The sequence below is a fragment of the Pholcus phalangioides genome, unplaced genomic scaffold, assembly GCF_987345545.1.
Source record: "Pholcus phalangioides strain wild (caught in Gottingen) unplaced genomic scaffold, Ppha-v1.0 ptg000007l_1, whole genome shotgun sequence".
Lineage (NCBI taxonomy): Eukaryota > Metazoa > Arthropoda > Arachnida > Araneae > Pholcidae > Pholcus > Pholcus phalangioides.
In genome coordinates this window covers 48,120,383-48,134,051 of record NW_028301600.1, presented here as the reverse complement: position 1 = coordinate 48,134,051, position 13,669 = coordinate 48,120,383, and the positions used below count along the sequence as shown (strand labels likewise).

At 31.2% G+C, this 13,669-nt stretch overlaps 1 protein-coding gene across 2 annotated transcripts; it reads right to left on the bottom strand.

Moving 5' to 3' along the window:
- Positions 1 to 2,263: 2,263 nt before the first annotated feature.
- On the bottom strand, positions 2,264 to 11,649 carry LOC149085399 (maleylacetoacetate isomerase-like). Of its 2 annotated transcripts, XM_089233395.1 has the most exons (7): positions 11,092 to 11,649; positions 10,876 to 10,927; positions 9,792 to 9,853; positions 7,723 to 7,803; positions 6,497 to 6,574; positions 5,124 to 5,247; positions 2,264 to 2,538 (listed from the first exon to the last, which is right to left on the bottom strand). In XM_089233395.1, the coding sequence occupies exons 1-7, from the start codon at positions 11,104 to 11,106 to the stop codon at positions 2,306 to 2,308; spliced, it is 645 nt and encodes a 214-aa protein (XP_089089521.1). In that variant the 5' UTR covers positions 11,107 to 11,649; the 3' UTR covers positions 2,264 to 2,305. The 2 variants fall into 2 exon arrangements, with proteins under 2 accessions (XP_089089521.1, XP_089089520.1); XM_089233394.1 differs by having other exon boundaries at positions 10,876 to 11,107.
- Between the last annotated feature and the right edge of the window lie 2,020 nt (positions 11,650 to 13,669).

The following is a 13,669-nucleotide window of genomic DNA, read 5'->3' as shown; positions in this document are numbered from 1 at the left end:
AAAATAATTCAAGTAAAAAACAATGACCATAATTTCTGTACTTATGGGACTTGAATAATGTGACCATACATCCCGTATTTTTGAAATACTCCCAGTTTTTTATTTTTGTTTTGCTAGCCATCCCGACTTTTTTCGCGAAAATGTTCCGGTTTTTCTCGTATTTTAGTTGGAGTTCTCTTGAATTTCTTATTTTCATCAAAAACGTTCGTTTAGGTAATTTTCATAAGTTAATAACTTCAGTTGTCGATATGACTCATATCATATGAGTAACATTATTTTCAGCGATATACAGGGTGGTAACTATCTACCACCCAATAATTACACACGTGATTCCTTGTGAAAACTAATATAGAAAAGTGTTTTGAAATTTTGCGACCTGTAATTTTTCTAACGTGGAGTTATGCGCCAAACTCCAACGAAAGTACATTTCTCTGCCAGCAGCGGATTGTCACTTCTTGAAAATAAACTGAAATATTGAATCCCATTAGAAGCCAAGCTCGGACTTCTTTCACGATTGAAGCTTTTACTCTCCATGTAGTGTGATATTATAACCTAGTTATTATATATAGTCTACTTGTTAGCTTCGTCCCCTATGTTGATAAATTTATCATCAGATTTGTAAAGTGTTAGTCAAATGAGAGCTGTTTGAAACTTTTTTTAGTTAAATCAACACTTTTTTGCCAAAATGCGGCACAATTTGTTTACCTTCACCATCAAGTCAAATTTTTTGAGGGAAGGCGCATACAGTGCGTACGTATTTACTACGCGATATCGTTATTTTACGTTGTCGTTTTATATAATCAGATATTACATGTTAATCGATAAAACGGCAATATATTTTCGGGTTGAGAAATTTAATTATCTGGATGTTATGCTGAAACTGATATTTGGAAAGAAAAGTGATTTTTCTTCTTCGGGAATCGAACCCGGGTCCCCTTGCATACCGGGCAAGTGCGCTAACCAATACACCAGAGACACTTTCCAATTCTTTATAATTCCTGGTTAGCGCCGTTGCCCGGTATGCACGGGGATGCGGGTTCGATTTCCGACACAAATCGATTTGTCTCCTCCGGGAATCACTTTTCTTTCCAAATATCAGTTTTGGCATAAAGAAGGGGAAGTTCCTTATAGATATCTTTATTTTTCACTCTGTATATTTGCTAGAAAATGACTCATGGATTTGGGGGGGGAAGGGGGTATTCATAATAATAAATCCACATTTTTAGGTCATAGAAATATCAATCCCGTCAATTTTAGTTTTTCATCTATTAAATTTTATAAGGTGCCCCATAAATCCATAAATAATTTTAAAATTCAAAAAAATTGAAGAGGTATTGGTATATATGTGGCCTGCAAAAAAAGTTATACTCATGAAAAGGGGGTTTTTTTTTGGTGCAAGAAAAAAAATATTTCAAATTTTTCTTAATAGAGGGTGCTGCACAAAAGAAAAATCATTGGAAATATGCAAATAAGAATCCTATGAGTGTATGATTGATAGCTCATTTCTAAATTTTCCTGTTAATGGCATTTACATAAGGTTGTTATTGTGGTGTTGACGTTGGTGAGTAAAGCACTATTGGTGGAGTTTTTTTACTTCAGCCACAAATCACTGGCCGAAGCTTTAATAACATTTCAGACACAGAAGAGATGAAGAAAGCTTCATGTTCAATCACTCCAACCACTTCCTGCATGCAAAGCTCTCTATTGTCAAAAATTCAAACTAATTTTTTCCTGTACCAAAAAAAAAAAAATCCCCTTTTACGAGAATAATTTTTCCGCAAACTGCATCCAAATATACTACTTTCTTCAATTTTTTATGAATTTTTAAACTATTTACAAGTTTATGGGTCACCATGTACTTCCTGTTATGTGGAACTAACCAGTATTTGATTTAGTTTTGACACAGTGCTGAGGAATTTTATTCATTTTTAGTTCATGCTAATTTACAAATGAATATCAAGGACCAATATTTCATGAATCAAATATGGCACACAAGCAAAACTTTCATAAATTTAGTTCAAAATTTTTTTTATGTTTTATGAGGAAATAAAAATTATTAGACATTCTATTCCTCGTGAATTTGTCATTGACATGATAATTAAATAAAAACTTAGTAATTATTGTATTTATTATTAGAGTTAATTGTGAGCAAACCAAACTGTATTTTCATGAAATTGAGTTCTCATGATATTGAAGAAAATTGGAGCTGTTGAAAGTAAAATAATAGAATTATAAATTTATCATGGAGAAAAATGAGAGAAAAGAAAGAGATAAATGTATTTATTTCATCACAATGATGATATAATTATATTTTGAGTTCCTCTGGATAATCGGGTTGGGAGTATGGATGGCTATTCTTAAATGCATCAAGACTCAAGAGATTTTCATTGATTTGATTCAAAATTGGAAACTGATTCATGTCAACATCAAATCTGTCAATAGCATTAAAGACTTGAGGAACCAAAAATATATCTGCAACTGTAACTGAATCTCCAACACAATACTTTCCATGTAGTGGATGTAAAAGTTTCTCGATTCCTGGAAACAGAAATGTACAGGGTACAATTAAAGTGGAAGAAAAATAAAATGAATTGGACTCACATTTATAATTATTTGAAATTTCTTCCAGTTGCAAGAAAATCAATCTGCAAATGAAATTATCTCTCACACACACAATTAAATTATATATGCTTAACTGCAATCAGTTGGCTGATGAACATTCTATGAAACAACTTAGGCTATTTGTTTGAACTAATGAAAAATCCATTTAAAGTAGTAGTGCGATAAGCTAAACAGGATCAACCAGTTTTCAACACACGAAAAGAAAAAAAAGCTTTTTTAATACACAGTGAAAACTCTCACCAATGGCCACAAACAGGATTATGAATATGTGACCCTAATTTGGAGGTCACCGTTGTAACCAGTCATATGGTCACGATGGAATAGGACACGTGCTGATTTTCTAATTATTTCACTTTTTGAAAAATAATTAGTAATTATCCCAATTATTATAATATTTTGTTGATGATTTAAAAACACAGTTAAGAACACAAAGTCAGTTTCAATGAATTCATGAAATTTTTAAAATCCTTTTGTAGATAACTAAACATTCGTCTAATAGACTACCTGATAGATTAGTTACTGAGTAACACTGTGATTTAAGTTTAGTTATCGAGGGTTAATCAGGAAAATATATTTTATTAGCTTCAAACTTTTAAAAAAGGGAAAAAGGAGAAATTAATTGGCCAGATAACTGGTTAAAAGGTTTGGTATTTCTGAGAAATATATTAAAAATTCTTATTTCATGTAAAATATGATAACAATCCATACTCTAACTAAAAGTAGCTTTCACAACACATACAACAGTTATTTTGCTTAAATCAAAGAAACCTGCAATTCTTGATTGAGCGCAGTTTTTTATATTTGTTGAAAAATTATGTTTTTCATTTCAATAGCAAACTGACAAGTTTTTTAGTACTAGTTTTTGATGTTTTGTTATGCACTTTGGAAGAAGAAAGTGTGTGAATCAAATTTTCACAGGTCCTTTCCTGAAATTTTGTGCATGAACACAAAAAGCATGTAGGTGACACTACTTAGGATGCTACAAGTCATTGAAAACAGAACCTAGGGGCTGAGGTCATTTGAGCCCCCCCCCCCCAATAATTTCTGAAAAACAATGCAATGCACCCTCCCTCTCCTGCATATGCGATTAAGTTCTGTATATACGGGACAACCAGCAATTTTCAGCCCCTTCCCTTAATGTTTTCTTCATGTCTGTGCCTGTGATTGGAAATGTTCATATAATGATTTGGAATTAAAACTATAAAATGATATATAGGAACAGACAATTTTCACAGTGGTTGGTAAAATTTATTTTTATTTTAACACACTGATCACTTTGTGCACCAGAGAGCCAGGGGCATAGCCAAAAATTTCGTTCGTGGGGGGACCACTTTCATTTCGGGGGGGGGGGGGACCAAAGTGACAGAACAATGGATTTGGCCATCCTTTTCCCTTTTTTCGGTCATTTTCTCACTTTTCGGGGGGGGGGGGGGGGACACCAGACCCCCAAGTCCCCCCCCCCCTCGCTACGCCCTTGCAGAGAGCTAATTAAACCTGGAACTACAAAATATTCCCAGATGGTTCCACAAACAAGCAAGCATTCATGTCTATGCTTAATCAAACTGGCTGTTGGTGTACTAACCACAAGCCTGTCATGCAGAAATCACAAATGACGTAAATATGTTCCATATTATACTATCCGAAATAAAGGTCATTTTATATAAAATTAATTGGCCCATTTGAAAATCAGTAATTGACTCTATGGTGCTTATAAAGTGATGAATAGCCAACAAAAATTATGAATTCTATAAATATTCTACTTCACTTTTTTTTAGATAATTTGTTAGTTTTTATTATTTCCTGCACAAGGATTTTTGATGATAAAGAATTTAAGAATGGGAAACTAGCCAAAGTAAATTATCCCTACTTAAAAGGTGAGATGCAATTGAGGTGATTTCCAAGAGGCTGCGGCTGACACCTGTTTTTTTTTTTTTTTCCTTTGTTGACTGATGAGCAAAATGGAAATTCTAGAAGGCAAAAATGCCCACCAATCAACATATTTAAAAAAAGCTTCATGTGTATGTGTGATTTTAAAGACATCCATAGATTTCATAATGGAATATTTTTAAAAAGTACATGGTATTTTTGAAGTGTGTGATATTTGAGTGGTGTTGAAAAATGTGATGAATTTAGCATAGACATAATTGATAAATTACAAATTTTATTAGACTCAGTAAGTATGATTATAGGATTTGTGAGGTAATAATAAGGTGGAAAAACAAAGTTTCTTCCTTTCTTAATAAAAGTACACATATATCTCCATATTGTAAGTCATAAATGATGAAGGATGCTTCCTAATATTTTTATGGTTTTTCACAATAATTTGAGAGATTTTCATAAACTGATAGTGTAATTTAGTGTATTTTCTCAACAGATCATGTGGATCTCTTGGGAATGCATGAGAATCATGTTATTATTTAAAAAAAATTAATTTATTATTGCCATAAAACTTCCTGCTTATTTAGACTGACTGAACTATTAAAAAATGAAATGAGCAATACCTTTAAAACCACGATCAACACATTGGTATCCCCATTCTTTATTTTTCTCTCCTATCAATTTCAAAATTCTTAGATTTTGCAGTGGTTGAATTCCAGAGCAAATACTTTCTGTTATAGCACGTACCTATAACATAACTTTGATTCAGAAATATAGTAAAACCAAAGTATAACAATACTTGAATGCAGCGATATCAAGAGGCAGCAGTTTAATATATATATATTAGAGTATAAACATTTTCAAACAAACTTGAAAAATATCACTGTAAAGGGACTTATCGTTACATTGCGTATTGTTGTAGCAAAGTTTCATTGTATAATTACACACAAAGCACAAATAAAGCCACAACAGGCAAACTGCCCAACGAGGTGGCTGAAAAGATAATGCCCATAAAAAATATGGATGTCAAATCCATAATATATGATCACATTCCATGGCTGATTTTTCATACATAGCCACAAATTTCAAAACAATTCTAAAATTTCTGACACATGTTAAATATTATTTGTGCTATGTATAATGTGAAATTAAAACATTTAAGATATTATATAGAACAGTTTAATAAAGAATTAAAATAGAAAAAGAATATAAATATAATATATATCCAATAAAATACTATATATAATCTTTTGAAAATTCCATGGCTACAGACATAATAAAATAAAATTTCAAGATCAGTTGGTTCAAATATAATGAAGTTTTTTGTTTCTGAGAGGAAATATTGCTAGGAATCATTCACAATCTAGCCATATGATATAGTCAAAATGGAATAAAGCAAACCATGCTTCTATAAGAATGGAATAAAACCAACTATGCTTCGATAAGAATGCAATTACAATATTTGAAATCTTTTTTAGAATTAAAAGGTTTGAGACATTAAATTTGTAGTAAAGAGTTATACACAGTGAAACCTCACTACAGTGATACTTGATATAATAATAAATCCTTCTACACAATGATATATTTTTATGTCTTACTTAGAAGTTTTTATATTATAATATTAAACTGCTGCCTCTCAATATATAATGATAATCCCCCCTACAATGATATTTTTTCTTGCTCCGCAGAGTATCATTATATTCAGGTTTCACTGTATTTATGCAAGTTTTACTTCCATTTACTTGAACATGCAGAAGAAGTATATGATATACAAGAGTCTTATATGATAAAGAACACACAATAACAGTAATTTAAATTACTAGTACACACAATAATTGTTAATAATTAACCTAATATTCAATGTTTTGTTGATTAATCAAATTTTCAGATGATAGCATTGCTAAGTAATCTTTCAAGACTCTCAACTATCCCAGCAAATATTCAGAACAAGTTTTATGAAAATACATTATTTGTAATGATATATATTGTAATTCACCTTAGCCCGAAGGAATTTATCAGATGGGAGAACAGGATGCTGTGAATGTGTTTCTTCCAAATATTCAATAATAGGTAACTGAAAATTAAAAAAAGACAACAAAATAAATGGGTAAATTCAAAAAATTGAAGCATTAATTATATTTGAAATGAAAGAAAATGTGTTTGATCAAGTAATTGCCATATTTAAACTGCAAACAATGTTGTCAATGAATTTTTTGTAACAAAATTTCAAGCATGTTCGAACATAGGAAACAATAGGGAAGTTATACAATATCAGTTTTCCTGATAATTCTGACTAAAAGTTATATGATATACAAGAAGGTGTAGAATCAATGCAAAATATAATACTTGTGATTTTTTTTTTGAATGGTGAATCCTAAACTAAAAAAATATCATAAGTATCATAAGATGAATCATGTGTTATCATTCACAATCATTATAGAGGCCAACACTATGCTTTGTTTTCCTGCCACATTGAATAATTTTTCCAATTTCGGATAATTTTAATGCAGTTGCAAACTAACTTTTACAACTTTTTGTTATCTCCACTCATACTTTCACTTCCTCCCCCCCCCCCCACAACTTGGAGCTGGGCCCATAGGCTGGGATCTTTGGAGGTCTACTTTCACATTCCTACACTCAAGAAACTGATATCTTCCAATGAAGAAACTAGATTGTGTTGGATATGTTTAACTCATTTGGATGATACTTACTCATTATCTTATTTTTAACACATGACATTTCATTTATAGGAATACATAAAGAAATTCAAAACTTATGTATATTATTAATGACATATTGGGTAGTATATGTGCTCATAAAATTCAAGTTAAAGCACGTTTACATGCATTAAGTGATTAGTAGTTAACTAAATTTTAAGTTGTTAAAAGTACTCAAAAAAGTGCCCACACGTTGAAGTAATTTGGTAAATGCTCATTGGATAATACGAGACTATGCTCACTAGCGCATGCGCATCATGCCTACTTAATCAAAAATAAAAAATAGATCAGGCTCTATTCTACTTAACCACTAAATTACTATAAATCACTGAATTGCTTACCAACTAAACCTGTGTAAATGGCCCTTATCGTGTGCATACATTTCAAAGTACTTGACAACTTGAAATTTGGTTAACTACTTAATCACTTAATGCGCGTAAATGGGCCTTTAGTTATAATTGATATGTTTACCAAGATTTTCTCGAAATGAATTTTTATTACTTACAGACTGAGTGAATACTTTGCCATTCTCAATGTATACAGGAACTTCTTGCAAAGGATTTATTTTGGTAAATTCTTCAGAAAGCTTAGAATATAAAAAAATAAATCTATTGTTTCCAGCATATTTCATACACACAGAAATAAATAGTAAAAAAATGTTAATTATAAGAGAAAATCTGAACAATTTTAGCCATTTTCTACCATATAGCAAGTCCCAGTCTTTGTTTTCGTGTTGTTATTATCAGGAAATAAAAAGAAATTTCTTAGAGTAGGAACTTATGTATTTTTGACTTCCAGATATTATTGCATTATTAGCTCAGCTAAAATTAAAAGTTTGTTACCTTGTTGATTCTTTCGATAAAGCACCAGTAGAAAAGTGCAAGTAAAATGGAATTTTCAATATACTGTAAATTGTTATGGCTGATACTTTTATTGATCATATTAAAATATTTTTTCATAAATAATGTATATACAGTAAAACCCCTCTTTTGCAGACACTCGCAGGACAAAAGAAAAACTGTCCATAAAAGAGGGGTGACCATATCATATACTGTATAGTATTAACAATAACTGAAGTGGTTCCTTATTTGAATATGAAGAAATTCTGACAATATGAGATGCATTTAAAGTCATGAAAATACATAATTATTGCATATATACACAACTGAAATTACAAAAGAAATACAAAGTTTATATACTGAATAAATAATCTTTTGCAAAAACTGATCAATCAATTAAGAGATGGTATTTTTTTGGCCTGAAATATACTGAGAAATTGAATTTTCTGGATGTTATGATGAAACTAATATTTGGAAAGAAAAGTGATTTGTCTCCTCTTGCCCGGTATGTAAGGGTACCCCGGTTTGATTCCCAGAGGAGACAAATCACTTTTCTTTCCATATATTAGTTTCGGCAAAAAAACAGAAAATTGATCAATGTTTGATGGGTTTTGCTGGAGTATGTTTTTTTTGGAGTATTTCAATTCCTTCAAAATGTATTTTAACCTGCAAGACTAAACCAACAACATTTCATTATTGTGTTTACAAGAAAATATATATTCAATCAATGCAATGAATTCATTTGCAAGAGCATGAACATTGAATTCATTTGCAAGAGCATGAACATTGAATTCATTTGCAAGAGCATGAACATTGAATTCATTTGCAAGAGCATGAACATTGAATTCATTTGCAAGAGCATGAACATTGAATTCATTTGCAAGAGCATGAACATTGAATTCATTTGCAAGAGCATGAACATTGAATTCATTTGCAAGAGCATGAACATTGAATTCATTTGCAAGAGCATGAACATTGAATTCATTTGCAAGAGCATGAACATTGAATTCATTTGCAAGAGCATGAACATTGAATTCATTTGCAAGAGCATGAACATTGAATTCATTTGCAAGAGCATGAACATTGAATTCATTTGCAAGAGCATGAACATTGAATTCATTTGCAAGAGCATGAACATTGAATTCATTTTAAAGAGTATTTCAAGTTTTCCACTGCATTTGAGACATCAGTTTTTCTCTTAGTGATACAGAGCGGCGGTTACTATATATATTATTACACAGCATGGAATAATGTAAAATATACGAGAATGTGATTTCAGATTCTAAACAGACATCAGAGTTGCCAAACAACTTCAAGCCAAAATTTCATTTAAAAGTAGCCAAATATAAAAAAGTTGATCAAATTTTTACTATTAAAACCTCTGCTGCCATCTAGTGAGCATAATTTGAACCAAAATTGCTATTATTGGTGTTCGCACAGGGGTTTTAGTCTAATGGAACGAATAATGAAAATTGTGTCCGAGATGCTATTTGAGGGTGGCCGTTAAACAGGGATTTAAAATATTTAAATAAGCTTTTTGCCAGGAAATCGTAATTTGACCATAAGACAGGGGTGACTGTTATGAGGAGTTTTACTGTATATATTTCAAATTATGTCAATGATAAAGGTGAAGTTAATATTCAGTCTATAGTGATTGAAATGGAAAAATAATCTACATTTATCAATGTTTAGCCTAAAAAAAGTTTGAATGACTATCTTTGTATAAAAAACTTACATGTTCTCCAGTCAGAATGTTCACTGTCTTTAACTCATAATCTATATTTTTCCATGCTAATGCTGTGAAAAATAAATTAGAATATAAACTTCTCTCATATGTAAAAAAAAAAAATTAAATCAAAAATAATGAAACAAATAAAATCACTTTCCAATTATCATTACTAGTTAACCCTTTAAGCGGCATAGTAGACATGAGTAAACCCTCTTCAAAATGCCACATCTTTAACCTGCGAGCATGCGCAAGGGGTGTTTCACACCCCATGTGAATATATAATATTCATTATCATATTTATTGATAACGGAAAATGTACAATGAGCATACTGCACTAGTTTGTTCAAGGCTGCCAAGAAGAGTTTTGCAACAGTGTATGTTTTTACTTGCTGGTCATTACATTTCGAGTGCCATCATCTCTTGATTTGCTCTATTCAAATCATATCAAAAGTTGTTCTTCTTTCAATATCTGAGAAACTGGAAATTTGTGATTATAAAATCAATGCAGACTAAAAGCAATGCCAATATTATTTCCCTTTGTTTATTTTGTTTTTGTACTTATAAAATGTGTCGTTAAATTTATGCAGAGTTTAAATATTTTGAAACGTAAATTTATGTTTTCCCTGTTAAGTTTCTATCAAGAAATATTTATAATTATTATGAATTTTAATTGAACAGTTTTCATAATTTTATGAATTTTAATTGAATAGTTTTCATAATTTTATGAATTTTAATTGAACAGTTTTCATAATTTTATGAATTTTAATTGAACAGTTTTCATAATTTTATGAATTTTCGCATCTTAAAATTGAATGCGTATAAAATAGGTGATTTTTTATTAAGTCAGTCACTGAGATACAGTGTAGCTCATAAAAATTGATCAGTGAATTTATGCAATGGAGCTTCTCTGAAACGCTATTCCTATCATGGCTCGATGTAATGTCAAACTTGTTATAGTGCTAAAATTCTTTGGGACAGATGGCTTTCCAATGGGGTTCGACTGTACTTGAAACTGTAATTACCTACAGTTATTAATTTTTTTCTTGAATTGGAAAAAAAAATCTTAATTTTAATGAAGATTATTTCTTACCAATTCTCACCCTCCAAGAACAGGAACTTTTAAAGCAAGAATATAATATTGGCTGTAAAGACAAAGAAAATAGCTTGAGTAGCATTTCAGAATAAATTTAAAACTGGGTTGTTCTAAGGAACATTTCTTCCACTTTATAAGAATTTTTAAAATAAATAGGTAAGTTAATTATTATATACAGTAGTAGTTTCAATAAGTTATAATGACATAACTAACTCTGCTGGCAGCCATGTTATTGACACGTACACTGTAATTCTCGATATATGAATGAAAATTACGGGTTTTTTAAAAATTTAATATCAAGTGAAAGAAAATTTTTGCTTTAAAAAAAAAAGCATATCGAGGGCAACACTCAAGATTTGCCAAAATTATGAATGAATGACCTAATATAATGCAATGAAACTAAAGAACAGATAATCTAATAGATTTTATAGAAAGCAATGATTCTAGGGTTGATATTAAGGAACGGAAGTGCGACATGTAGACTCTCCTTTAGTCTAGATACGGGAGATGCAAGGGTTTTACGTTATTTTTCAATAATATGTATTAGATACTAGTGAGCTACACAATTAAGCCCATGGTCGTGAGGATTTATAGTAACTTAAACACAAGCAAAAAAGCGAAGCCGCCTTCAATAGCACATAGAAAAGTTTTTTATTGCTATATAAATGTTTCGTCTTTTCAAGTGTTTTTATCTTGACTTGGCTAATATTATTCGGGGCTTTATGCATCACACACACACATAAGTGTTTTTATCAAACACAAATACAAAATTTTTTTTTCACGTGTTCTTGGAAAGTAGTTGTTGTTACGAGATAACGATTTGACAATTTATGTGACCATCTTATATGATGACAAGAACGGGATATAAGACTGGTAAAAATCCCGGTTTCTTTTTCTCGCCATCCCGACTTTTTTGCAAAAATGTCCCGGTTTTTCCGGTATTTTTCAAACGCAGCTTACTTGAATTTTTATTCTTCATTGAAATCAGAGATTGAAACTATTTTCCAACTCAAAAATTAATTCGTGCTAATTACAACTATAAATAAGAATATTAATCTCACATATTTGTCATGGTGAACATTTACTTCCAATTTCATAGAATTCATTTTTTTGGGACGTTTAGTTAAAAATATAGAAATGATACGAATAGAATTATTTATTGCATCATTGACTTTGGCCAAATAACCATGCAGAAGATAATCTACTTCGATACCAATTAAACTTGCGACAAATTCATTTTATCGGTGTTTTCCATTAATATTCAGCCTGCAAAAAAAGTAATGCGAATCCTTCACGACTCAGGAAATTTATCCCGGACAAAATATGGCTCGCGAGCAGAAAAGACCGAGTATTCATGCTATGTGTAGTGTATGTATTTATTACAGAAAAAAAAATGACTAAAGTAAAACGAAAATAGTCCGAGTTTGTCAAAGGAGTAGTGGAGATTGAAATATTATTGTGGCACTATCTGTCGAAAATTGGGTTACCAGATGGTCACCTTTAGGAGGACAGGTCTTCTATTTGTTGTCATTTCAAGCGTCCTCCTACGTTTCGGAAAATTCGCCTTTTTTTCCTGCTTTCAGGTTTCCGGAATTATTTTTCTTTTTTTTACTAGGAAATTTTTTTTCCACTTTGAAACATATATATCTCTTCATCAGGGTGACCATACATCCCGTATTTCCAGGTACAGTCCCGATTTTTTCTGTTTCCCTGGCCGTCCCACTTTTTTGTAAAAATGTCCTGCTTTTTCAAACAGTTCACTTGAATACTTGAATTTGTTCTTTTCATAAAAAATGTAGGAACAGTTAATTTTCATAACTCAATAACTATAAATTGACGAGATAACATTATTTCCAGTGATATATATTATATAGTAATCTCTTTGAATATTGCTCGTATTGACAACACTTGAGTTGTCAAAAGTGAGTTGAAGGATTTTGAAATATTTAGTGGCAGTATATATTTCTCAACAAACATGAACCATACAGAGTAGAATGCTTATTAACTTTTTTTGCCAAAAGCATAGTGCTTTTCACATTTGACAGGCAACTGTGAATAAGTTAATTCATTTAATAGATTTTATTCAACATCTTGTGCGTTGAGAGCAGGGCCGTAACTACGATTTTTGCCGCCCCCACAACTTTAAAATTCGACAATTTTACGATGGGTTGCTTTGTTTGCACCTAAAATTTCCGCCCTCTAAATTTTTCCGCTAGGGGCAGTTGCCCCCTGACCTCCTCTAGTTCCGGTTCTGGTGGAGAGTATCATTGATTTCTTTAAATAAAACGTCAACATGAACTGTGAATTTCACCGAAAATCTTTTATTATATATTTTTGAAGAATAAACACATTCAGAGCACGAAGTGAAACTGCAAAAAAATATGTGAAAATGTTCTGGTAGCAGTCTTTTCCCTTCATTTGAGAGAGAAGGTTGGGAGGGGTGGAAAAAAATAAATTTGAATCGATTAATGAGAAAACGATATTCGGAATTCTCAAATCACCAGAAACGAATTTATTCTGAAAATCTATTCAAACTTGGGGATTGAAAACAGCTATTTGTGGTATTTTTTTAAAAAAAAATTTAGTTAGTTTTGTTTCTTAATTGGCAATTTCGCCCTGATTTGGCGACTTTTTGGCAACAATTAGCAATTTGGGGACAATTGGCAATGTCCCGTAAATTGCCATATTTGCGAACCGAATTTCCCGTATTTTTCTCGAAAAAATATGGTCACTTTACTCTTCATTAATATGAATATTTCTGTGGGGTTTTTTCCACACGCATTGACGTCAA

Coding starts and splice junctions, on each gene's coding strand:
- LOC149085399 (XM_089233394.1), bottom strand. CDS start 10,960: ATGCTACTCAAGCTATTTTCTTTGTCTTTACAGCCAATATTATATTCT. Junction 7,804..9,791: donor ACATTCTGACTGGAGAACAT/GTAAGTTTTTTA, acceptor TTATATTCTAAG/CTTTCTGAAGAATTTACCAA. Junction 5,248..6,496: donor ATAAATTCCTTCGGGCTAAG/GTGAATTACAAT, acceptor GTTATGTTATAG/GTACGTGCTATAACAGAAAG.